The 25595-nt window shown below is 41.0% G+C and overlaps 1 protein-coding gene across 1 annotated transcript; it reads right to left on the minus strand.

Moving 5' to 3' along the window:
- Positions 1 to 9464: 9464 nt before the first annotated feature.
- On the minus strand, positions 9465 to 24140 carry LOC132105381 (antigen WC1.1-like). The gene is made up of 17 exons (XM_059510466.1): positions 24099 to 24140; positions 20858 to 20894; positions 19703 to 19771; positions 19463 to 19585; positions 18887 to 18989; positions 18216 to 18343; positions 14879 to 15145; positions 12602 to 12679; positions 12365 to 12508; positions 11886 to 12173; positions 11487 to 11789; positions 10858 to 11172; positions 10557 to 10754; positions 10375 to 10458; positions 10075 to 10128; positions 9687 to 9749; positions 9465 to 9499 (listed from the first exon to the last, which is right to left on the minus strand). Exons 1-17 carry the CDS (start codon positions 24138 to 24140, stop codon positions 9465 to 9467), a joined length of 2331 nt encoding a protein of 776 aa, XP_059366449.1.
- Positions 24141 to 25595: the final 1455 nt, after the last annotated feature.

Raw genomic sequence — 25595 nt, forward strand, 5'->3', positions numbered from 1 at the left:
AAGTACAGGCATCCTCTCAGCCCCCTTAATGAGAGAGAAACAGGCCAACACCCTCCAATCACACTCGCTATTACCTTATTAGACACAACAGAGGAAATCATCAAACAACTTCAGTGACAAATCAGAGGACGCTTTTCTGATTTTCTCCATATATATAAAAACTGTCAGTGCTGATGAACTCCTCCTCCCCGTACATCAAGACCTCAGTGAGGGGATGCACACACACACACACACACACGCGCGCACACAGAGAGAGATAAATATAAAACACACAGGAGGCAGGAAGCTCTCCAGTTTATTCACAGCATCAAAGCCAAACACCTGCAGAGACGAGATAAAAGCACTGATAAAATACTGCAAATGTCCTAAAAATGTCTATTAGTGTATACATGTGTTAGCATGACATTAAAACATACTCAGCATATTAAAAAAATGTATCATATTTAATTTAAATAAATAAATAAGTTTATCTTAAATTTGTATTTAAAAATAATTCCTGTAACCAAAGTGAAACCTAATTCCACAAGTGGTTTCAGATGGCCCACAAAAACCATAATTCTCATTGAGGGAAGAGAAGCCTGTTGTTCACCTTGTGGCCAGCAGAGAGAGTCGGCATGCTCATTGTTTGCTACCTATACTATACATTCATCTTTTCTAAATAGTATAAAATATGAACCTAAGCTTTTTTCTTTATGGTTCTGTATGCAAGATTACCCTGTCCTAACTTAACTAAAAGAATACACTGCCTACACACAAAATTGATTACTAAATGACCCTCCTACTTGACAGACTCTCAGGGCACTGGCATATTATGGCAAACAAACCAACAATCAAACAATTAATTTTTAACCTCCTTTCAGTGACATTTACAAGCAAAGCATCAGTCCGAACTCCACCATGTAGAGCAGGGATCAGCAACCTTTTCGGCATGACGTGCCATTTTTTTTTTTTATGGTTAACCACTGTGCCAACACGATATAATTCTGTATTTAAACGGTACATACACAATTTTTTATTATACGATTTAAAAAAAACGTTTTTTTAACGTATAATCAACGTTAATGCACTGCTTTAATTGATGAACGTGCACACACAGACACACACACACACACAATACACACCACTCGCACACAGAGATCTGAGATCGTGCTGTGCAAAAAGTAGCATTCAGAGTGTTGTCATGCTTCTTTTATTAATCGATACTGAATCGCTACATTATATTTCTCAACAACAAAGGGGCAAAATCGCTTCATTGTCTGCAGAGAGAGACAATTTAGCGGGAGCTCATAGTCTGTTGTTCCTTGAATGGAGATATGTCTCCATGACACAGCTTTCCTGACGATGTCCCTATACTACCTCAAACTTGTATCGTAATCGTACAGCTCAGAAAATTCTTACACACACAGTACTAGCCGTTCATCCATTTTGATTTCCGTGCTTGTTTTGGATCCCCCGATTCTATTGGTCGCGCTGGTAATCGTCACAGAGCGCAGCGGCAAAAGTTGAACTATTTTGAACTTTGACCGCGGCGTGCGCGCAAGCACGCAAATGATGCGCACCGCTGCGCTTGCGCTTTGGTCGACGCAGCAACAAAACGTCCTTGCGCGGCGCAAGCCATTGAGATGAATGGGTTTTATATCGCAGCGCCGCGCATACCGCGTCCTGTGTGAAAGGCCCATAACATAAACATATAAGTTGGTGTTTTTTTTCTTCTTCGGGGGTGTCAGGGGCGTTGCCTGTTACGTCGTTTGGGTTATTGGGCTACCTTGTTGAACGCATATCATTATATTTCACAATTTTTTTTATTTTCCAAATATAATTAATTAGTCCAACGAACCGTTCGGTCCATAATGCGTACCGCGTACCGAACCGAAAGCCTCGTACCGAACGGTTCAATACGAATACGCGTATCGTTACACCCCTAATATATTATATATATATATATATATATATATATATATATATATATATATATATATATATATATATATATATATATATATATATAGTGGTCAGAGATCAAAACAGAAGTGTACAGGAGAAAATGCATCATGCTTAGGACGGGGCGGGCTATGAGGCACAGTTATTTATCGCAGTTAACACAGTTACTTGCCTCAACACACCTAACTATGCCTAAGACATAGCCTGGTATCAGGGGTGTTTTAATTAGAGTTGGAGCTAAACTCTGCAGGACAGTGGTGTAGCGTAATCGGACCCGAATCAGACAAATTAAAGAGTCGATCAGGACTGTGGTTGAAATACGAGCCGAATTCCTCAGAAAGGCAACAGGAAGTCATAAATCATTCTTTGCCACAAGTCCCAAGCAAGATAACCAACCAACCAACTCTTTCACAGAACAGCTTTCAACATTAACACCACTAGAACAATCATTGACAATTTCAATTCGGAGAAGAGATTGTCAAATTTGGGGCAAGTAATTGAGATGCGTCTTCACCCAACGCCCAACCACGGGCTTCCCAAGGCGTCACTTCAGCGACTACTGAACTTCCAGCCAATAAGCGACATCGGGAAACCCCCTTTCAACGACAACTTTACACAGGAGGTGCAAGTAGTACCTCCAGACATTTGTACTGGTGTATCTAATATAATTTTAACCTCATTGAGGAACTCAATGCGAGGGTTAATTAAGTGATTGATGGCTGTTCATGTCTATGCAATTTCACGTATTGCTGTAAACTTGGGACTTCACATTTCCATTCTCTTAAACTCATTCTTCCCTAACATTCTATCTTCCTGTAACTTGTGTGAATGTGTGCGTGCATGCGTTTATGTGTTAGATTAGTTTATATGTCTTAGATTTATCTAATAAAACCTTATTCATATTGAAAAGAGAAGTATCTTGTGTTTTGTGTTTACAAGTTAATGTCTTAAACTGCTGATCTTGTTACCGTGCTTATTGATAGTGTTTTCACTATACTTTGGATATTAATATCCAGCGCAGATTTGATGTTAAACGGCTCGTTCAGTGAATCGCAGGGCGTCTCAGTGATCAGCCTTGAAACAGTGATTCTGTTCAAATTCCCTTTAAAATCTTAAATGATTCCCTTTGAGCTAAATTGACCTGTTTCCCTTACAGTGGCCCTCCAGGACCAAGTTTTTAAACCCCTGGTCTAGACAAAAAGAAATTAGACCACTTATAAATACAATCCAGCATTAATAGTCAATAGTCAAATAAATGCATATTATATTTCAAATTCATATTTCATCTATGTCATCAATTCAGTACTCTAGACTGAATAATTGTTTGAAGTTCTAAATTATCTAAATTACAACCATAGCAAAGACAGACAATGGAATGATCAGTGAAATAATACATTTGATATTACTGAAAGATTTAGTACTTGTTTATGTAACCTATTGATTGTTTTTATCCTTAATGTTCTTGAGCTGAACAATTTATGAATCGTTATGAGTAGAAAAGGGTGTGTCATTGCTAGAGATACGTCCCAACCAATATGCAGCAACTACTAAATTGTCCCTAGCAATAATTTTAATCAAACAATTATATATATAGTGATGGGTAGCGCAGGGGCAGGTCTACGTGGTGCCCAGGGTTGGCACCACCCCATCTCCCTGAAATTCGTCTGACCACACCAGGTCCCCCCACCTTGCTATAGGCTTGTTTTTAGTATTTATAACTGAATCTGGCAGTGGCTCCTGGCATGTGTAGGCAGCTGCCTAGGGCCGCGTTCTTCTATTCTTTATACTTATTTTATAAATAGGGCTTCGCGCCCTTCATGCCACTTCCCGCCGAAACGGGTGTGGCCTAACCCTTTAAAAGGAGCTAGAAAAGGCTGACTCACCTGATTTTTCATCTCTTCAGCGAAGCTTACGCATCGTTGGATCAAGAAGGAAGCAAGCGCCGTCTGATAAGCATCTCAGCGGGACGAGCCACTTCTGAAGCCGCTGGCCTTCGCCGCCTTCCACTGCCGTTCCTGCTGCGCTCTCCGGCGCCTATATCCTTTTATATCCTTGTGTGTGTTCGCCCCGCGATACACACTCGTAAAAGAGCTGCGTCTTTTTAAAGATGCCCTCGTGCGGCACGTGCAGAGCCCCGCTCAGCGAAGGAGACCGTCACGTCATCTGTGTCTCCTGCCTGGGTGAGGATCATGCAGCGCTCCCGCTCGCTGACGGCAGCTGCCCTCACTGCGAGCTACTGCTGATGGTGACTCTGAAGACTCGCCTGGCATTCTTCTCCGAGCCTGCATCCACCGCTGCGCCGCAGCGCCGTAAAAAGCACTGCTCCCAGTGATTACCGGAACCGCCTCCAGCTCTACCGAGCTCGCCGGTTCTCCCTGCTTCACCGGCCTCCCCTGCATCGCTTCCCGATGGTCAGCGCCCGCTGTCTGCTGCCGCGTCTTCCGAGGAAGTGGATCTCAGGGCCGCGTCGGAGGAAGAGGACACGTGCTCTCTGCTAGCTTCGGGCAGTGAGGGTTGGGCGAGCTCCGGGGATCTCGCGCCTTCTGCTCAGAGGCCCGGCAGATGGGCTGATATCGAGAAAGAGCTGATGCGAGTGCTCACGCTGGCCGCGGCGAGCCTCGGCCTCGAGTGGTCTGCACCAGCGCCCCCCTCTCGTTCCCGGCTGGATGGTAGCTTTCTGCCGGATGAGCGTATTTCTCCCAGCTCGAAGCCCGTCCCGTTTCTTCCTGAGCTTCATGAAGAAGTGGCGAAAGCTTGGAACGCTCCATTCTCGGCGCAAACTCGTTTGTCTGTTTCGCCAGCATTCTCCACACTGGACGATGCTAAAAACAGAGGCTACCAGTCACTTCCGCCGGTGGAACAGGCTATAGCAACGCACCTTTGCCCGCCCTCTGCTGGACGGCGGACGAAAGCGGCGTTGCCATCGAAAGCATCTGCGCTACACACCATGGACACGCTGCAGATTTTCCAGGGCGATCTCCTCCGCAAGATGGGACCTGAAGCTATCTGCCTCGCAGATCTGAGGAGTGCTTCGGATCTCTCCCTTCGCGCTACTAAGTCCGCTGCACAGGCCATGGGACGGGTTATGGCTTCCGCTACGGTGGCTGAGAGACATTTGTGGCTAACGCTTTCGGACATGGCAGAGTCTGAGCGCGCTGCGTTCCTCGACGCCCCGCTGACTCCTGCTGGCCTCTTCGGATCGTCTGTCAACGAGTTTGTCGAAAGATTCGTCGAGGACCAGAAAGCGTCACAAGCCTTTAAGCACTTCTTGCCGAAGCACTCCGGTTCTGCAGTGAGTCGCGCTAGACCGGCCCCGCAAAGCTCTCAGTCACGCCCCCCCGCCTCCAGCTGCTTCATCGCGACAGCCTCAGCAACGCAGCTCGGGACCCCGTTCTCGCTCTACCAGCCGTTGCCCCGCGTCACGGGAGTCACGGCAGAGGATTACGGTGAAGCTGGAAGCCTCGAAGTCATCCTAGCACTTCTAGGAAAGCGCTGGTGTACGAGTTCCGCTGTGGCCGAGCTCTCACCCAAGCGCGCCGCTGTTGCATTTCCAGGAATTGTGACTGTCTCAGCGTTTTCTGCAATGCGCAAGCCTGCACAGTTGCCCGCTTGCCTGCACACAAAAGCCGTTATCACGGCTACCCAGATATTTCCCGAAAAGAGTGTTATTTCTGGAGTTCCGGCCACGGCCGATGGTGCTATAAATGTAGTGACGATGCCCACTCCTCAGTGCCCATCTCCACATATAAGCACAGCCCTGCACACAGGGCTCGCACCCATAAGATCGACTCAGGTCGGTCGCGCGCGCTACATAGTAAACGTGCCCAATCCTCAGTGCCCACAAACACTATGTCACACACGGCGCGCGGTTTCTGTAAAAACGAAACCCGTGCACGTACGCTCTGCCCAGGCAGACAGCGAGTCGAAAGCAGTAAATGTGCACGCTTACAGCCCACAGTTACTCGCAGACATCACGAGTCCCACGGGACCCGCTCAGCCCTCCCTCAATCGGTTAAGCACCGTGGCGGGGTCGCCCGCTGTGATCAGCGCGCTCCCCGCCTCAAATGCCACAGGCATAACGCCCATGGTGCAGCACATCGAAGCGCCGCCGTTGCCCAGTCAACAGAGCGCGCTTCGCATCCAGCCCTTAGCCATTCATGCAGATGCATGGTGAGCGCTTCCAGGGGTTTCGGATTTGGTGCTAGACATTATAAAGAGAGGCTACTCGCTACAGTTTTTTCGACGCCCTCCGCGCTTTTCAGCGCGCGTCGAAACTACGGTCAAAACAGAAGTAGCACACCTACTTCGGGCCGAAATATCAAAACTGTTGAGCAAAGGGGCTGTGGAGCCTGTATCTCAAGCTCAAAGCGAAGGGGGGCTGTACAGCAGATACTTTCTAGTGGCCAAGAAAGACGGGGGTCTCAGGCCCATACTGGATCTAAGACAGCTGAACAAGGCATTGGTGAAACAGTTTCAGAATGCTTACGACCAGGAAACTCCTCGCGCATATTCGCAGAGAAGACTGGTTCATGTCAATAGATCTGAAGGACGCGTATTTTCAAATACAGATAGCGTCACGTCACAGGCGATACTTGAGATTTGCCTTCGAGGGCCAGACATACCAGTTTACAGTCCTGCCGTTCGGCTTGTCCGTGGCTCCTCGTACGTTTACGAGGTGCATGGACGCAGCGCTCGCTCCTCTCAGACTCAGAGGCATGCGAGTGCTGAACTATTTGGACGACTGGCTGATTCTGGCTCAATCACGATCAGAGCTCGTGGAACACGGGGCCATTTTACTCGATCACCTCGAGAAACTCGGTCTCAGTGTCAACTGGACGAAGAGTTCGCTGAACCCCAGTCAGACGATACTGTTCTTGGGTATAGCTCTGGACTCACGTTCCATGACGGCGCGGCTGTCACCACAGCACGCGTTGGGCATTCAGCGCGCAGCGAGTTCTCTCCTCTGCGGCGCGACCGTCTCGCTCAGAGAATTTCAGAAGATGCTGGGTCTCATGGCCTCAGCATCTCCAGTTCTTCGGTTGGGCCTGCTCCGCATGCGCCCCCTGCAGTTCTGGCTGAGAGCGCAAGTACCGAGCGGAGCGTGGATATCTGGTCGGCTGCGTCTCAGGGTCAATCAGAGCTGCGTCACAGCCCTGAAACCCTGGACAGCGAACGACTGGTACCACTGGTACGACTGGACTTCCTCGAAAGTGAAGATGGTGTTGACGGACGCCTCCACTTCGGGATGGGGAGCGCTGCTTGAGGGCAGACCTCAGAACTCTGGCCTGTGGTCAGAACGGGAAAGGCTCCAACATATCAACTGTCTGGAAATGCTGGCAGTGGAGAACGCGCTGACGCGTTTTGTCGCGTTTGTTTTGACAGAATCTGGGTCCAGACAGGCTGTCCAGAAACAACATTCCCACGGGCGAATGGTCTCAACACCCGCAAACAGTCCAGCTGTTGTGGGAGAGATTTGGCAGGGCGGAAGTGGACCTCTTCGCGTCCCACGAAAACGTTCACTGCCCCACGTTCTTTTCCAAGAATGAAAGCGCGCTGTCACGGAGATGGCCGTGCTGCCCGCTTTATGCTTTCCCCCCCGTCTCCCTCCTTCCGCAGGTGATAGAACGGGTGAGGGAAACGAGATGCTCAATACTGCTTGTAGCACCATTTTGGAAACACCAACCATGGTTTCCAGATTTGATGCAGTTAGCAGACACTGCCCCGTGGCCAGTGCCGTTGAGGAGGGATCTCCTCTCGCAGACCGGGGGCTCGATTTGGCACCCTCAGCCGGAGTTGTGGTCCCTCCAAATGTGGGCGCTCAACGGTTACCCGCTGATCTCTCAGTGGGAGTGCTAAATACCATCACTCAGGCTAGAGCTCCGTCGACACGATGGCTGTATGCCTCGAAGTGGTCGGTGTTCTCCAGCTGGTGCACAGCTCGGGGATGTTCACCCCTTAGTTGTGAGGTGACGGAGGTTCTCTCCTTCCTACAGGAGCTGTTGGATAAGGGCAGAGCCCCCTCCATGCTCAAAGTTTATGTGGCGGCTATCGCAGCGTTTTCTGAGACAGCGCTCGGTCAGTCAATAGGAAGGAACGATTTGGTCATCCGCTTCCTTAGAGGAGCTAGGAGGCTGAATCCTCCCAGACCTCCGTCAGTCCCTGTATGGGACCTCGCGACGGTTTTGGAGGCCATGAAAGGTTCCCCTTTCGAGCCTATCCTAACGATTAGCCTCAAGCATCTGTTGTTCAAGACAGTGTTCTTGTTGGCTCTCGCTTCAGTGAAGCGTGTGGGTGACCTGCACGTGCTCTCGGTGAGCCCGTCGTGCTTGGAGTTTGGGCCTAATGACTCAAGGGTCATACTCAAACCTAGGCACGGTTATGTGCCGAAATCCCTCAACACGCCGTTTCGGGCTCAGGTTATTGCCCTGTCTGCCCTGTCGGTGTCAGGAGAGGATGGAGACTCGAGAATTCTTTGCCCTGTTAGGGCTTTAAGAGCTTATGTGTCTCGCTCCGCTGTCTTTAGACGGACTGAGCAGCTGTTTGTCTCGTTCAGTGGATGTTCCAAAGGAATGGCTGTTTCAAGACAGAGCCTATCCAGATGGATAGTTGACGCCATAGCGTTAGCTTACGCTTCCAGGGGCCTTCAGTGCCCACTGGGCGTCAGAGCACACTCCACAAGAGGCGTCGCCTCGTCCTCGCTGCTCCTGTCCTGGACTCTCCGTGAGTCCCTCGGGTGACTGTGCACTGTAAATCCTGTGATCAATTGTCTTTGTTCACAAGCAAAACAATGGTAAAAGTTTTTTTTTTTTTTTTGTCTCAATTTGCATCTAAATTTTTGTTGAATTTAACTCTATAAATTTCATCTGTCAGATTTATTAAATTTAAAAAAATTTTTACTGCAAATGTCTCAGAGACAATCTTATTTTCCCTGGTCATGTATTATATGTTCTGATAACGTATAAGTTTATGTTTAAAACAGAGATGGCGATAAAAAGGCAAATGTTCCATATTACAAATTTAATAAAGAAAATTTGAACTTATCATTATTGTTGTCTAAATAAAATGTTAAATATTTGAAGAAACTCTCAACATCAGAAAAAAATATAATCATTTTTATGTCTTTGCTAAATGCACTTACAATACATTTACAATACACAGTAGTGTGCAATAATATTTTCTTTAAAAAAAGAATAAAACTTCATAAAGCAAAAAGCATGTTGGTCATTTTGTTCTGCAAGTGCTTTTGACCTGGACATTTGTTCTATATTTGTATTGAATTGGTGTCCATGTTTTCTATTAATGTCTAGTAATTGTAACAACAGCAAACTTTGGCTAAATGCAGTTGTGTTGGTACATTCAATGTTTGGTTCAACACTTTTAAGTGAAGAGCAAAAGTTTCACTTTTAAGTGCTGTCAGAAAACAAGAGCAAATGTTTGCATTGTATTTTTATTTTAAGTGATGAAAACTAGACATAATCAGTGTTAAAGAGGTAAAGCAAGTCACAGTAACTTACCAGACAGGTCTACCAGACATAATCATACTCCTTCAGATCTCCCTCTGATATAAAAATGTCTGTCATTAATTACACTAAAAAAACTCACACTGCACTTCAAAATACACTAATATATTACAATATACAATATAAAAAGTCAATATAATTTATATAACACTATAATGAGCTATAGTAAAAGAAAAGAAAAACACTGTACCAGTCTATTTAATAAATTAAATACAAAACTCACACCTGATTTATTATTGGAGAGCTGTCTAATGATGACAACATCATCATAGCTTGCTGAGATGTCACCTGCAACAAATATAAAAATAAAATGTGACAATCAAAAGGCACATAACTTAAAAATTATAATATAAATAAAATACCAATAAAATTATACATGCATATTCAAATTATAAAATAAATAATTAAATAAACCTGTAGTATGATGTGTCAGTCCAACAGTGATTACATCATCATAATTTTCTGGTGTGACTAGTTGCTCTTTATGAGTTAAAAGCAAAAGCAAAAACAAGAAAGGGTGTGAAATAAAACTTGATTTTACTGCTCACAAGCTCAGTAGGTTACAGTAATTATCTAAGAGAAATCCTGTGATCAATTGTACAGATTCACTGACCTGTTGGACCTGTGGTGACATCATTATAGTAAGGTATGCCTCCTACCACAGATTCTGGGGAATTTAAATAAAAACTAACCTTTAAAATAACAAATGGACATTGTGCTCCATTTTCTTTCACTGATACATTTAAAGATATAGAAAGAAATACAAATATTTTCCTAGAAAGCCTATACTGCTTTTCAAATTATAGGATGCACTTCCAGTTAGAGGACACTCTACACTAAAAGACAGAAACAAATCATTTCAAATTAAAAAGTTGTACTTAAAATAATCCTTATGACACTGACATTTACTCACCCCTCTGAGTGAAGTGATTGTGTCTGTGCTGAATCTCCTCATAAACGGCTTCAGTCATCGTCCTGTGTCTCCTCTTAGAGAGAGCTGTGAGTGTAGACAGACAAACCTGCTGTCAGTTCACAACACATGACTGATCACACACTGAATAAGACACAATATGACCGTCTCTGGATCTCTCCTACCTCTCTTCATCACTCTGTTCTGCTGAATCAGTATTAGCAGTGGCACTAAGAGCAGTAAGAGCACAACTTCCAGAACAATCACAAGCACTGGGGGGACGGAGAGAGTTTGTGGAGGAGAGACTGATGTTGAGCGCACTGGAGGAGAAACTGGAGGAGAAGCTGATGTTGTTGTGGCAGGTGTAGTGGACACTGATACATCTGGCAATATAAAATTATTTAATTTATAAATGATTTAAATACACAAATATTACTTAGCACTAAACTGATAAAATAAATAATATTTCTCAGTGATTGTTGTGACCTGCACAGGTGAGTCCAGCGTGCTCTTTGTTGGAGCAGTCAGTGTGGTTTTTCAGGGAGAGAGGACAGTCCCACAGGTGAATCTCATTCCCTCTGCACTCAACTCTGTTCATCAACACAACACCTTCACCAGCACCAAAGACTGAATTCCCATCAGCCCTCAGTGCTGCTCCACAACCCAGCTGCCTGCAGACCACCTGAGCATCGCTGATGTCCCACTGATCATCACAGACTGAGCCCCACACAGCGTTATGATACACCTCCAGCCTCCCAGAGCACCGGCCCTTACCTCCACTCAGTCTGAGAGGAACATGATCTAAATTCAAAAAGACAAGATGACACATTTTTGGATAACTGAGTTTTGTCAGAACAGTGCCAGCTACATGCCTTGATATCAAATTGCACTATCAACATACATTGCACATAGCTTTCATCATTTAATGTTCTCTGAGCATTACCTGAACACTGTCTCTGGTAGGAAGATGTAGAGCAAGTCAAATAACTACTACTCATGAATCTCCTGTTCTGTAATTATAAATAAAGTCAATATATTTTACTCTTATATTTTTATTTTATATGGATTGCTGTTGTAATTTTTCATTCACATAATTTTGTCTGCATTAGTCTTACCTGAGCAGGTGATTTTGGCCACTTCATCCACATCACAGTCATTTTGTCCCCATGGTAAAGATGGACACTGCCACAGATTTGAGTCATGTGGTCGACATTTCACTTCATCCAACCAGTTAATAGCTGATTTCACTCTTGATACTGAATCGGAAAAATCACCAGATCTTCCACAGTTCAGCTCTTGACAGATCAGACTCGCTGTGTCTCTGTCCATCTGGTTCCAGCACACATTACCCCAGGATCCATTGTAGAAAACCTCCACATTCCCTTCACAGCCCTCAGTTAACCTGATCTCTTTAAAATCTTGAAGGAAATTAAAACAAATATTATTATAAAATCCCCAAGTGTAAAAAATAAATAAATAAAGTTTAATTAAAAATACAACAGTCTAATCTTTACCTGAGCACACGACTCCTACATCCTCCTTGTGCTGACACTCATGTTTTCCCCAGCCTGAAGCAGAGCAGCTCCACGGGGACGTCTCATTCCCCTCACACTCCACCTCATCCAGCCATATGTGTCCAGAACCAGGACCAAACCAGGCTGGTACCTGCTGGTTACTGAGGGCCACTCCACACTGCAGCTGTCTGCACACCACATGGGCATCTTTAATATCCCAGGAGTCATCACACACTGTCCCCCATGAGCCGCTGTGAAAAACCTCCAGCCTCCCTGCACAGTCTCCCCCTCACACGTTCTCTCTCCAGACAACCGCACCAGACCATCATGAAGAGCCAGAGAGGATCCTGGGGAGAAAATCTGACATATTACTAAACTGGTAAAAAAAAAGTATTGTAATTAATTATTTATACCTAATATACAGGCCTACAGAACTTTTTGCATTAATATTCATGACTCTCTTCATTAAATAAGCTCACCAGAGCAGATGACTCCAACATCTCGTCTGTGAGAACATTCAGCTCGACTCCATGAAGAGATGGAACATTCTGAGAGTTTTGTTTCATTCCAGTCACAATCAAACACATCAGCCCAGGTTTCTTCACTTCCCTCTCCAAACCAGTCTGATCCCACAACAGACACAGCAATCCCACAATTCAGCTGTCTACAGAGGACATTGGCAGCTCTCATATCCCAGCATGCATCACACACTGTACCCCATTTACTGAAGTACTGAAGTTCAACTCGACCAGAACAAGAGTCTGAACTGTTTAACAGTCGGAGATCTGTGTAACCTGGACATAAAATGAGAGTTTATTTAAAGTCTAAAACAAGAATCAAGTGAATAGGGCAATATAATTTAACATAAAAAATTTTACTTTAAAAAAAAAAAAAAAAAAAGTATATTACTTTAGTTTTGCCGTTATTGTGTTTGTATTGAAGTAATAAAAAAAAATTAATTGCAATAGTATAGTATAGCACACACCTGCTTAAGTGAATTGTTCTCTTTTGTTTGTCTGAAATGAGAATGCATCTCTCTTAGTTTAAATACAATGAAACATAATGCCCATGTTTGCTAACTCATGCACTATTAATTTTCCATTTAAATTATAAATCAGTTCAGGTTCATTTTGATTCAACAGGAAAAGTGGCACATCTTTAATAGCTAAAAACAATACAGAATAAGCCACATCTGGCTAGTGAGCTCTTGTACATTTCACTGCAGTTGTTTGCCTGAGTATATATGAAGGAGAGACAGATACACACACATACGTCTGGTTTGCTATACTTGTGGGGACTCTCCATCGGTGTTATGGTGTTTATACTGTACAAACCGTATTTTCTATTGCCCTACACCTAAGCCTACCCCTTACAGGAAACTTTCTGCATTTTTAGATTTTCAAAAAACTTAATTCTGTTAAATGTATAAGCTTTAAAAGTCCCCATCAGGAGAGAAAAACAGGTATACACACACACATATAACGTATTACATAATTGCAAATATTTATACTCAACCAGAACATATCACTCCCACATTATTGTCATAGGAACAGTTGTTTTTGCTTGAAGATGTATGTGGACAGAAATGTATCTGAGACTCATTTCCTCTGCACTGAATCTCTTGTGTCCACATCGGAGCGTCTCCTTTATCAAAAGCAGCTGCTCCCAGCACCAGTACAGGAGCCCCACAGTCCAGCTCTCTACACACAACCTCTGCATCCTGCTGGTCAAAGACAGCGTCACACACTGTGTACCATGTGTTCCTATGAAACACCTCTAATCTCCCAGAGCAAAGGTGAGATCCATTAATAAGTCTGGAATGCTTATGATCTGTTCATATTAAATAAAACCACACAAAACGGATTTATGTAGAATGGCAAGTTAAAGAGTAATTTAATACAAGATTTGAATATTTTTAGATCAATAAACAAAATTAACAATTACAAAAAGATTACATCAGGTGAGATTTTTGCCTAAAAACATTAAATGATATTAAATTATCAACATAGAATCAATGAATGAATGAATAAGCGCAATTCATTAAATCAATTACGTCATTTACTTGCAGGCAGAAACATGCAAGGATGCAGTGGACAATCCCCGGAACCTGGCATACTATGCTGGTACTTGTCACAAACACGCCAGGTTCCTCCTCCACACAATCACGACGCACACCCTCACCTGAGTACTAATCACCACCACCTGATCCGCATCACCTTCATCCACCTCAGCACCACAAAAGCCACACACACGCACTCAGTCATTGTCCGGTCACGTTCGCGACAAGATCATTCCTGCGCTAACTATTAGGTCTTCTCTCCAAGGATAACCTCCAAGATCCTCCTAAAAACCCCACTGTGCGTGTGTGTGGTACCCTCCTTCCCGGCACGGATCCCAGCACCCATCCACTCCTCACTTCCCGCTCCTCTGCTTGTGTCCATTTAATAAACTACATCTTTCATCTGTTACTCCTCTGTCTCAGAGTGATCCGTAACAGTACTATACTGGTAACCACATTCCTAGAGGCCCCCCAGCACTGCACCATTTTTCAAACTGTGCCTCCAGCAATGTGGTTGGAAACTACTGCAGTATAGCATCACCAAATCATAGAGATTAAAAAAAATAAGATATATATATATATATATATATATATATATATATATATATATATATATATATATTAAATGATAATTCACACACTTCTTTTATATTACAAGACCTATTTAGATCGAATGTAGTTGTGCTTGTGCAGGAAAGAATGACAGTCACCCAATTGAATTACTTATGACAGATTGCTATTTTGGTTCAAAATATCCCAGTTTAAATTAGTTTGTGGATGGGTAATAAATAAGATGCAGCTCTTTTTGCACTGACAGCATGCACATGAGTGCTGTGACTGTTTAGTGAATTTGCCTCAAAATGTTTTGAAGATCAGTCTCATTCACCTGAACAAATGACTCCAACATCTTTATTATGATCACATGCATGTGTACCCAATCCTCCTGATGCACAGTTCTTCAGTGTGGACTCTGAACCACTACACATGATATAATTCATCCAGATTGATCCCGAACCTGGTCCAAAATGAGCATCACCCAGAGCATCTACAGGTTCTCCACAGTCCAGCTCTCTACACACCACTGCAGCATCAGCCAAATCCCAACCATCATCACACACAGTTACCCAATGATCTCTGCGAAGAACCTCCACTCTACCAGCACAGCGACTGCTACCTCCAACCAACCTCACTTTCACATGGTCTATATTGAACAAAGATAATTAGACAAATAAATATTGAAGGACAAAGAGGAAAAAAGTTGAGATGGCAAAAGACTGAAAAATTTTGGTTTAAAAGATGAAGTCGGCCACACTGACTCATCTTCGCAGTTGAAAGCAGAGGAGCGGATCCAACGGCGTGAAAAATCTTGCCCACTCTAAAGTCTAAAAACTGCAGTAGAAATGCAAATAGAGTCAATTCCATGCCATGCCGAGTCGTTCCAAGCACCATTAGCTACACCACGTCTACATCAGTCCGGTCTAGACTCGAGCCGTGTTCTTGTCTGTACTTGTGTTCTTGTGGACTTGTGAAACGTCATCATTCATTGCCCAAGTACTGTTCCAATTCAAAGTTCACATCTAGCCAAGAAGAGTTCAAATCCCCAGATGTGTTCTTCCTCCACCCATTTTATCAAGAATGAATCCAGAGGTTACTTTTGCAAATTTAAGGCAGCCAAGTATCCCAGAATGCATTTCGCACCAACCAGCAAGCATTAAGCGGAGGAGAAAACCTGCATAACTGTAAGAATATTACTGTTATTGTGTCATGAAATGCAGTTCTAAGAGTATTTCAGGGGAGAATGTACAGTAGTTGTTTAAAACTCTGTTTGAAAATATGCTTCACCGATTACGGAGACGTAGCTCCACGTGATCACCGGGCAGTCAGTGCTCATGTATCCGCCGAGAGCAGTCTCACCTCGGCTAGTTCTTCTAACATTTACCGCTAGCTTTGATGTCTTCTGAAGTGGTTAAACGGGTAAAATTTGTTTTGGGTAAATCTAACTAAATCTATCTTTGATCTCATGGATCTATTATTTCTTCCAGGTCATATCGTTTTGGCTGAGCACATAGTTATGTTTAATACATTATTTATTAATCTTAATACAATGCTGACTTTGTTGCATACATTTGACAAATGTTTGCATTTGTCTTTATTTCCTATTACATACGGTCTGTTATATTTAATACTTATTCTTTTATAATGGCTATTTTGTTCATTAAAACTGACATTTAACAAAAAAGGCAGAGTTGTGCTTTTCATATTTAATTTTATTATAGGCTATACAGTGAAGATAATCTGAGTATATGTGCACATACAGTATAATCTAAACTACATTTTAATGTTTTATATTTTTTTAATGAAAACTAAGAGAGTTTTTAAATGAAACAAAAGAGGCAATGCTGTACGATATTATATTTTGTTCCACTATAATGTATGTACGTTCCCTGAACTACATTTTTTTGGCGTTCAAATTTTTCAACTCAAAGCAATATTTTTCATCTAATTATTTACTTCAAGTCAAGTCTGCTTTATTGTCAATTCTTCCAAATGTACAGTACATACATAGAGAAAATCTAAATTGCGTTACTCTCAGACCCCCGGTGAATACAGATAACACTAACAGTAGAGCCTAAAAATCTAGATCAAATATAAAATATGAGATACAGCTATACAATAAGGGAATGTAAATAAAATAAAAAATAAAGTTAAATAAAGCAGCGCAAGGCACATGGCAGATATATATATATATATATAGAGTGCAAATCAGTTAAGTGAACAAACAGTGCAGATAAAAAAAAATTGTGCAAAAAAAGCTTATTTTGTCTGATTAAAGTAACAAAGGGCTCAAGACCAGTTATTTTATTTAACTGACTGATGAAATAGTAGAATGACGTCAGTTCCATGCTGAATGAGATAGTGAGCAGACCAATGCTGCACAAAGTGACTGATGCATGCCATCGTTTGTTAGTGGGAGGGGGGGACCTGGGGATGTGGGATCTGTGGGGGGGTGGGTTCAGTGGTGCCTGGGGTCGAAGAGGGGTGGGGGGCAAGTTCTGGAGCGAGTTCAGCTTCCTGACAGCCTGATGGATGAAGCTGTCCTTCAGTCCTTCTGCTGGTCCTGGCCTGGAGACTCTGCAGTCTCCTCACTGATGGCAGCAGACTGAAGAAGCTGTGTGACGGGTGGGTGGGATCACCTACGATGCAGAGGGCTTTGCGAATTAAACGAGTTTCGTAAATGTCCTGGAGGGAGGGGAGAGAGACACCAATGATCTTCTTAGCTGCTCTCACTGTGCATTGCAGAGTCTTTCGGCAGGACGCACCATACCACACAGTGATGCAGCTCGTCAGGATGCTCTCGATGGTGCCTCTGTAGAAGGTGTACATGATGTGGGGTGGGGCTCTGGCTCTCCTCAGTTGGCTGAGGAAGTAAAGATGATGTTGTGATTTCTTGGCCAGTGCTGTGGTGTTGTCGGTCCTGGAGAGGTCCTCTGTGATGTGCACACCCAGGAACTTTTTGCTGCTCACTCTCTCCACAGTTGCACCATTGATGGTCAGAGGAACATGCTGAGTGTGTGCTCTCCTGAAGTCAACAACAATCTCCTTCGTCTTCTCCACGTTCAGATAGAGATTGTTGTCACTGCACCACCCAGCCAGGCGGCTCACCTCGTTACTGTAGTTTGTCTCATCTTTGTTGATAATGAGACCCACCACAGTCGTGTCATGCGCAAACTTAATAAAGTGGTTGGAGTTGTGTGACGGTGTGCAGTCGTGGGTCAGCAGAGTGAAGAGGAGGGGGCTCAGCACACATCCTTGGGGGGGCCCAGTGTTCAGTGTGATGGTGCTGGATTTGTTGCTGCCGGCCCCTATCTGCCTGAGGTCTTCCAGTCAGAAAGATATTCTTATGTGGCAAGCAGCCATGTATTAAGTGGGATAATGTACATCCAGCCGGTTATTCTCACAGAATAAACCCTGACAGCTGCTTCGCGTCAGGGTCCTGATGGCACTGTTAGGTATGTTTTTTTGAGAACAATCGGCTGGATGTACATTATCCCTTACATATTGCATACATAGGCCTACAAAATAAATAACACAATTATTAAATATATTATCAAATAATAAAATGTAGAAGTACGATTCTTTGTTAGTTCATGAAACCTAATGATTACAAATTAACTTCACTGTGTTATCAAATATTAAATATATGTATATTTGATGCTTATAAGAGTTAAGGCAGGTGGTTTATCACTGAGGACAAGTTTGAAGCCGTTTACCTGAGCAGACGACTCCAGCATCTCCACTACGACCACAGCCTTGACTACCTTGTCCTAATGATCCACAGTTCTTCAATGTAGATTCTGATCCAATACACTCATAGCACTCATCCAGACTGATTCTGATCCTGATCCAAAATGAGCATCACTCAGAGCATCTACAGGCTCTCCACAGTCCAGCTCTCTACACACCACTGCAGCTTCAGTCAAATCCCAACCAAGATTACACACTGTTCCCCACTGACCTCTGTGAAGAACCTCCACTCTACCAGCACAGTGACTGTGACCACCAACCAACCTCACATTCACATGGTCTAAATATTGAACAGAGAGAATGACAGATGAAGGACAGAGAGAAATAAATATTGAGATTTAAAACAGTCAAAATGCTTAATTTTTGAAAAATGATTTTACTCAAAGCAAATTAATTCTGACCTGCACACAGCAATCTAACATCGTTGTCATGTGAACAGTTGTTTTCATGTGATGGTGATGTTTGACAGAGGTGAATCTGAGACTCATTTCCTCTACACTGAATCTCTTGTGTCCACATCTGAGCGTCTCCTTTGTCAAAAGCAGCTGCTCCCAGCACCTGTACAGGAGCCCCACAGTCCAGCTCTCTACACACAACCTCTGCATCCTGCTGGTCAAAGACAGCATCACACACTGACATCCACGTCTGGTCAAAGACAGCATCACACACTGACATCCACGTCTGATCATGAAGTATCTCTAACCTCCCAGAGCAGCGAGAACCTCCAACCAGCCTGACGCCTGAACAAAGAAAGAAAAAGAAACAATGGTAACACGTTGAAATAAGTTTCACTTTGTTAACATCAGGTAATGCATTCACAAAGTACAATACACTATTATTTTAAAACAATTATGGATCTAGATTAATCTTAATTGTACTACTGATCTTTTTTTACTCAACTTTGTTTAAAATGTTTAAAATTATGTTTAAATTATGTACATTGTAGATATATATATATATATATATATATATATATATTTTTTTTTTTTTTTTTTTTTTTTTTTTTTCTCTGAGGTTGTAAACATACAATTTAAAATGTCATGTTTTAACATGACAAATCTTGTCATTGTTGGAGAACCATTAAGCACCATATATTATTATGTTAAAAGAAAATCAATTTTAAATATTTGAAGTAAACACTTTATAAATCTTTTAATAAAAGGCTGATTTAAAAAGTTGATTCATCACTGAGGACAAGTTTGAAGCAGTTTACCTGAGCAGATGACTTCAGCATCTCCACTAGGACCACAGCTTTGACTACCTTGTCCTAATGATCCACAGTTCTTAAGTGTGGATTCTGATCCAGTACACATGACAGCATTCATCCAGACTGATCCTGATTGAAAATGAGCACCATACAGAGCATCTACAGGTTCTCCACAGTCCAGATCTCTACACACCACTGCAGCAGCAGCCAAATCCCAGAAATCACCACACACTGTTCCCCACTGACCTCTATGAAGAACCTCCACTCTGCCAGCACAGCGACTGTTACCACCAACCAACCTCACATTCACACGGTCTAAATATTGAAAAGAAAGAATGAGGGATGAAGAGACATTCAAAAGAAAAAAAATACATTAAAAGAATCAAAAGCACCTTACATTAGCACCACTGGTAAGTAAAAAAAAAAAATTATAAATACTAAAAATAAAATAAAAAATTATTTTAGCCTTAAAAGCCTTTTAGCCTCTTTAAGCATTAAAAATACTATCAAATATAAACTCCAATTTAACTAAAACTGACAACTAAAATACTCTATAAATTAATTAGTGTTAAAAATAAAATTCTTATAAGTAAAAATCCACCTGAATTATATATCCATTAATACATTCTGAAATTCACCTTGGTGATTAGGAAAACTGCCTGTTTCACGGTTAGTCATTCATCACTATAGGAAAGACCAATGAATACAGTAATTGTGTGTTACAAAGGCTGTTGAGTCACATAGATCAGAAGTGGCTATATAAGAAAATAGATCATTAATTTAGAATGACCATTTCCACTATCATAAATTTTTTTTTTAAAGTTTGGATCAACTGAAAATGTTAACAAGAAGGATGTCACATTGGATAGCCATATCTACTGTTCTAGTCGCAAAACCCATACAAAAAAAAAATAAAAATAATAATAATAATAATAATAAAATAACTTTGAATAATAATTATTTTCTTTCAATTATTGTAATTAACTTTTCCATTTATGTGAATATTTTGATAGAAAAACCTAGAGGAAAAAAAAATCACATCCTGTTTTTCTCATATTTAACAAAAACACCCAAATTAATGGAGAATACTTTAGATGTTTAATTCATTACATCTAGATATTTGAATTCACATTGGAACCTGCACACACTAGTCCAACGATGTTTTTAGGTGAACAGTTGTGTTTGTGTGATGATGTTGGACAGAGGTGAATCTGAGACTCATTTCCTCTGCACTGAATCTCTTGTGTCCACATCTGAGTGTCTCCTTTACCAAAAGCAGCTGCTCCCAGCACCTGTACAGGAGCCCCACAGTCCAGCTCTCTACACACAACCTCTGCATCCTGCTGGTCAAAGACAGCGCCACACACTGACATCCACGTCTGACCATGAAGTATCTCTAACCTTCCAGAGCAGCGAGAACCTCCAACCAGTCTGACTTCTGAAAGAACACAGATCATTTCAATAGTTAACAATATAATTATAGAAAATATATTCTTTAGATTCAGATACAGAGATTACAAAAAACAACTCATTTTTTTTAGAAACAAATTGTAGAAATGTTGATAATTGAATAAATTGTAAAGAAAAATTTTTCATCATAAATATAGAAGTATTCTTATTACTTGAACAGAAATCAATTTAGAAAGAAAAATGTTGTGTAATACTGACCAACTACCAAGCAAATAAAATATAGTTGCAAGCAGCAATTACAGGTTTAAGCACTGAATGGCTTTTCGTGGCTTCTATGCTGTCAGGGGTCTCAGCCAAAGTGAAATGTATGGCTGACACCAGAACCATCCATAATGGAGAATATGAGATTCATACACAGAGTAATGAAAAGGTTTAACTTTATAACTTAAGACAAACACTATTACTTAATATAGGCTAAGCATGCTAACACACACAGACACAGATTATGTTGTAGATACAGATATTTTTAATAATTTACAGGTAATAAAAAGCTGACTGGAACTTTGCTGTTTACAACATTTTTCAGGTTTAAATGTAATCATAATGTGGCATAATTGTTAAAACTGATATGTCTTTTTAAATGAAGTGGTAAACTTTGACTAAATGTGATTAAATGTAATAATAATGATTTTAAACTATCTGAATATATTAGTACCCAAGTCAAACCTGAGAAAATAACCGTTTAAATGATAGAATGAGCCAATGAGTGATCCTTTGCTGCTATCTAGTGTTAGCATAGACATTAGGGGTGTAACGATCCATCGATACGAGAAGCACCCGGCTGCAGCCTGCAGATCGAGGCGGGGCTGCACCTGGGGCGGGGTTGCACGTGCAGCTCCGCCCCACACCTACTCTGATTGGTTCAATCGTCTTTCATAGACTTACATGATAGGAAATGTGTGCGTAGTTGGTGTAGGATGGAGAATGCTGTTTAAAAAGCTAAAAACACTGTACAGTTTTATAAAGCCTTCATAATGCAGAAAAGAAGAAAAAAAAACATTAGCCTGTAACTCGCCATGTCCCTGAAATTATTGTTTTGTTAAATTAAGCTGATCTTTAGGCTAACATACGAATATAGTAAATTAATTGGGTTGATTATCCACAGTAAGACGACCAGGTCTTCAGATAGAAGAATGAATTATGAATTAAATTATTTTAGAAAAAATGATTATTTCATATCATCAGAGTATGAGAAAGGAAAATAAAAGGGGTGTATCATTACTGTTTTAATTTATATAGCATGACAAGACAATTATCGTTACATATAATTATCCGTCATGCAGTTGATACATGACTGCAATAGTCTAATGTGTCTGTCAATTCAATTTCTATGAAACTTTACATTTTCTTTACTACATTGCAAAACATATACTTTTTCTCCCCTTTATTTCAGGAAAATATGCTGCTCCTCGTTATTTGAAAGTGAAGAAATCGATAAACTTTTATTTCTATCGGCCAGTGATGATTCTGAAAGGACATAGCCTACCTGTAAACCGTTTCTATAGTAACAAACACAATTTCATGATAATTGTGCTCTTATTTTAGTGCAGTCTCACAGCCACTGTCAAATATTGAGATAAACTTTATAAAGTATCATCTATTTATATTAAATTGGTATCTTCTCCGATATCCATTTTGTGACCATTGAGCCGATTCTTTTCAATCAGCTGGAGTGATTCGGGACATTCTACGTTTAATGTGGCTTAATGCATTAAAAGAGTGTTTTTAAAAGACCAAACTCAGTAAACAAATTAATAATAAAGCATTCTATTCACTGACAGGCAGATGAGTCCAGAATAAAAATGCAATGTGTTTAATTACGTGTTAAGCATTTTCCTCCCATAGAAAACCATTAGACTGAAAGGAAAACGCGTACCGTGGCGTAATGCATTAAAACGTGTTTTAAAAAGACCAAACTCAGTAAACATTTTTAATAACACATTTTATTTACAGACAAGCAGGTTATGGGTGGAAATTAAACGCTTTGTGTTCGTATTCTGTGCTCATATCTGCTTGTCTGTGAAAAGAATGCTTTATTAATAATTTGTTTACTGAGTTTGGTCTTTTTAAAACACTGTTTTAATGCATAAAGCCACGTACTTTCACGTTAAGCGTGCTTTTAGAATGTCCCAATTATTAATTTGTGAATTAATCTGGTCAAGAAGAGTAAACTTGCAGCAGCTAACATCTCTTGATTCAATAAATCAGACATAGTGAGTTAAGTTAACAATAAAAAACTGCATTATAGGAAAGGCTTTGCAAAACTGTACAGCGTTTTTAGCTTTTTCCTACACTAACTACATACTATGGAATGATATTGCGGACATTATTCAAAAGGCATTGCAAATTGTATTTGCAATTGCGTTTTCAATTTGTGGACGCATAAAATGTGACATAATCCAAACGCAAATGCAAATCGCGCATTACCGTTTTCATTTTCGTTTAAGCGAACGCACAGTGTCTGCCAAATTTTAAATGGAAATGCAAAGTCCGTTTGCAATTGTGTTTCCCATATCTAACGAGCTATGAGCCTGTCATATTTAAATAGCAATATTAATTACCACATTTGCCTTTTCACTCTCTCTGCACTGTGCATGTAAACTGCCAAAACTCAAATGGAATCTCAATTCCTTTTGCATTTGAATTTCCAACGTCTACACGGAAACCTGTCAATCAAGTGACAGGGGTGGGGCCATTTTATTGGGCGTGTTTGCATTGGGAAGTGAAGATCGTACTAAAATGTACCATGTTTTTACTAGGGTAAATATAAGTTAACGATAGTGTTTATAATTAAGCCACAGTATCCACAAATGTACAGTTGTCTGAGACGTTATGAAATGTTCTTTAATATCATGAACCATAAAATGTAGTCAGTGTTCTGCTATTGTTTATTTTCATAATAGGTAAACAAGTTTACATTGTTTTACACATTGTATATTTTAGCACAGAAATCTGAAAGTCATATCTTAAGATTATTGATCTTGTGTGTGATTTAACAGTTTTTTTTTTGTCTATATTATTAAAAAAGGGGAAAAAAATGTGTAGGCCTATTTTTTTATTATTATTATTGTGAATGTCCCACTTTACCATTTTTTTTTCTTTTTAATTATCTAAAAAGATTAGAACTGTGAACAATTTTCAGTGATGAAATTCGTCATTTGTAACCACTCACCTGAACAGATGACTCCAGCATCTTTACTATGATCACAATCATTTTTACCCCATCCTGATGACCCACAGTTCTTCAGTGTAGTTTCTGATCCAGTACACATGACAGAATTCATCCAGATTGGCCCTGATCCCGGTCCAAAATGAGCATTATACAGAGCATCTACATGTTCTCCACAGTCCAGCTCTCTACACACCACTGCAGCATCAGCCAAATCCCAGCCATAATCACACACTGTTCCCCACTTACTATTATGAATTAACTCCACTGTACCAGCACAGCGACTGTGACCACCAAACAACTGTACATTCACATGGTCTGTTAAAACAACAGTTGAAGAAAACATGAAATAAAAAAGGGAATGAACAAAACTGAATGTGTGAGAGACAGTTAGACATCATTCAGCAGCATCATAATATAATTGCTTAAAAATGTTTGAATTAAGATTTTCCTCCTTGACCCAATGTACAAACCTACCAGCAGTGATGACTTTTACCAAAATCATCAGCATTAAACAGCTCTCCATCATCTCCTCCTGCTCGACCCAGTATTCCACCAGCTTAGAACGCAGCACAAGTTTCTCCTCTGCTCCTCAAACACACTGAAGAAACTGGCTCCTGTCAGCCCCCCAGAAAAGAGCAAACTTCAAAACTTTCCAATCAAGTTCATCATTACCATATAAGACAGATCAGAGGAAATCATCAAACACAAACAGTGACAAATCAGAGGAGGCATTTCTGATTATCACCATATACATAGCAAAAGAACGTCAGAGCTGAAAAGGATGAGGACGACTCCTCCATATAAAGACTGAGCGTGCACACACACACATCTGCCAGAGGCAAAAATAGTAACACATCATACAGGAGACATTAAAGATTTCAGAGAAAGGAAGCACTCCGGGATATTAACAGCATCAACACCTGCTGAGATACAGAGACTGATAAAGGCTCACTTTAAACATATATTTATATCTTACAATAAGTAAATAAAAAATCCTTAAAATGTGACACCCAGCAAATAACAATTTACAGCATGACAGGAAAACAAGTAATTTTACTCCATTTTCACAATTTATACTGCAATCATTAAGCGCAACCATTCAACCCTGTTATACAAATAATTAATTTAAAAAAATGATAGAGGAATATAATACATTATAATAATACATTATAATAAGAGGAAGATTGTATATAATCTTCATAAATACAAAATATAATTCCCAAACTCCAAAATCGGATAAATTTGCAACACTTTTTTACCTATTCTGGCATTATTATTATTATTATTGTAACTGTCCATTCAACTTTAATATTTATTGTCAGAAAAATAGCACAAATATCAATATCTTACTGTAAATAAACCGTTTTCATTCATTTATACAGCACATGGGCTTGTTTGTTGAATGTAGCAATGTGTTACTCAACCACAAGATGGCAACAAAATCTATTTATTCTAATTACAGGCTGCAAGGTGCATTTTATAGTGCAATGCGATAGT

Source organism: Carassius carassius, chromosome 26 (assembly GCF_963082965.1).
Source record: "Carassius carassius chromosome 26, fCarCar2.1, whole genome shotgun sequence".
Taxonomy (NCBI): domain Eukaryota; kingdom Metazoa; phylum Chordata; class Actinopteri; order Cypriniformes; family Cyprinidae; genus Carassius; species Carassius carassius.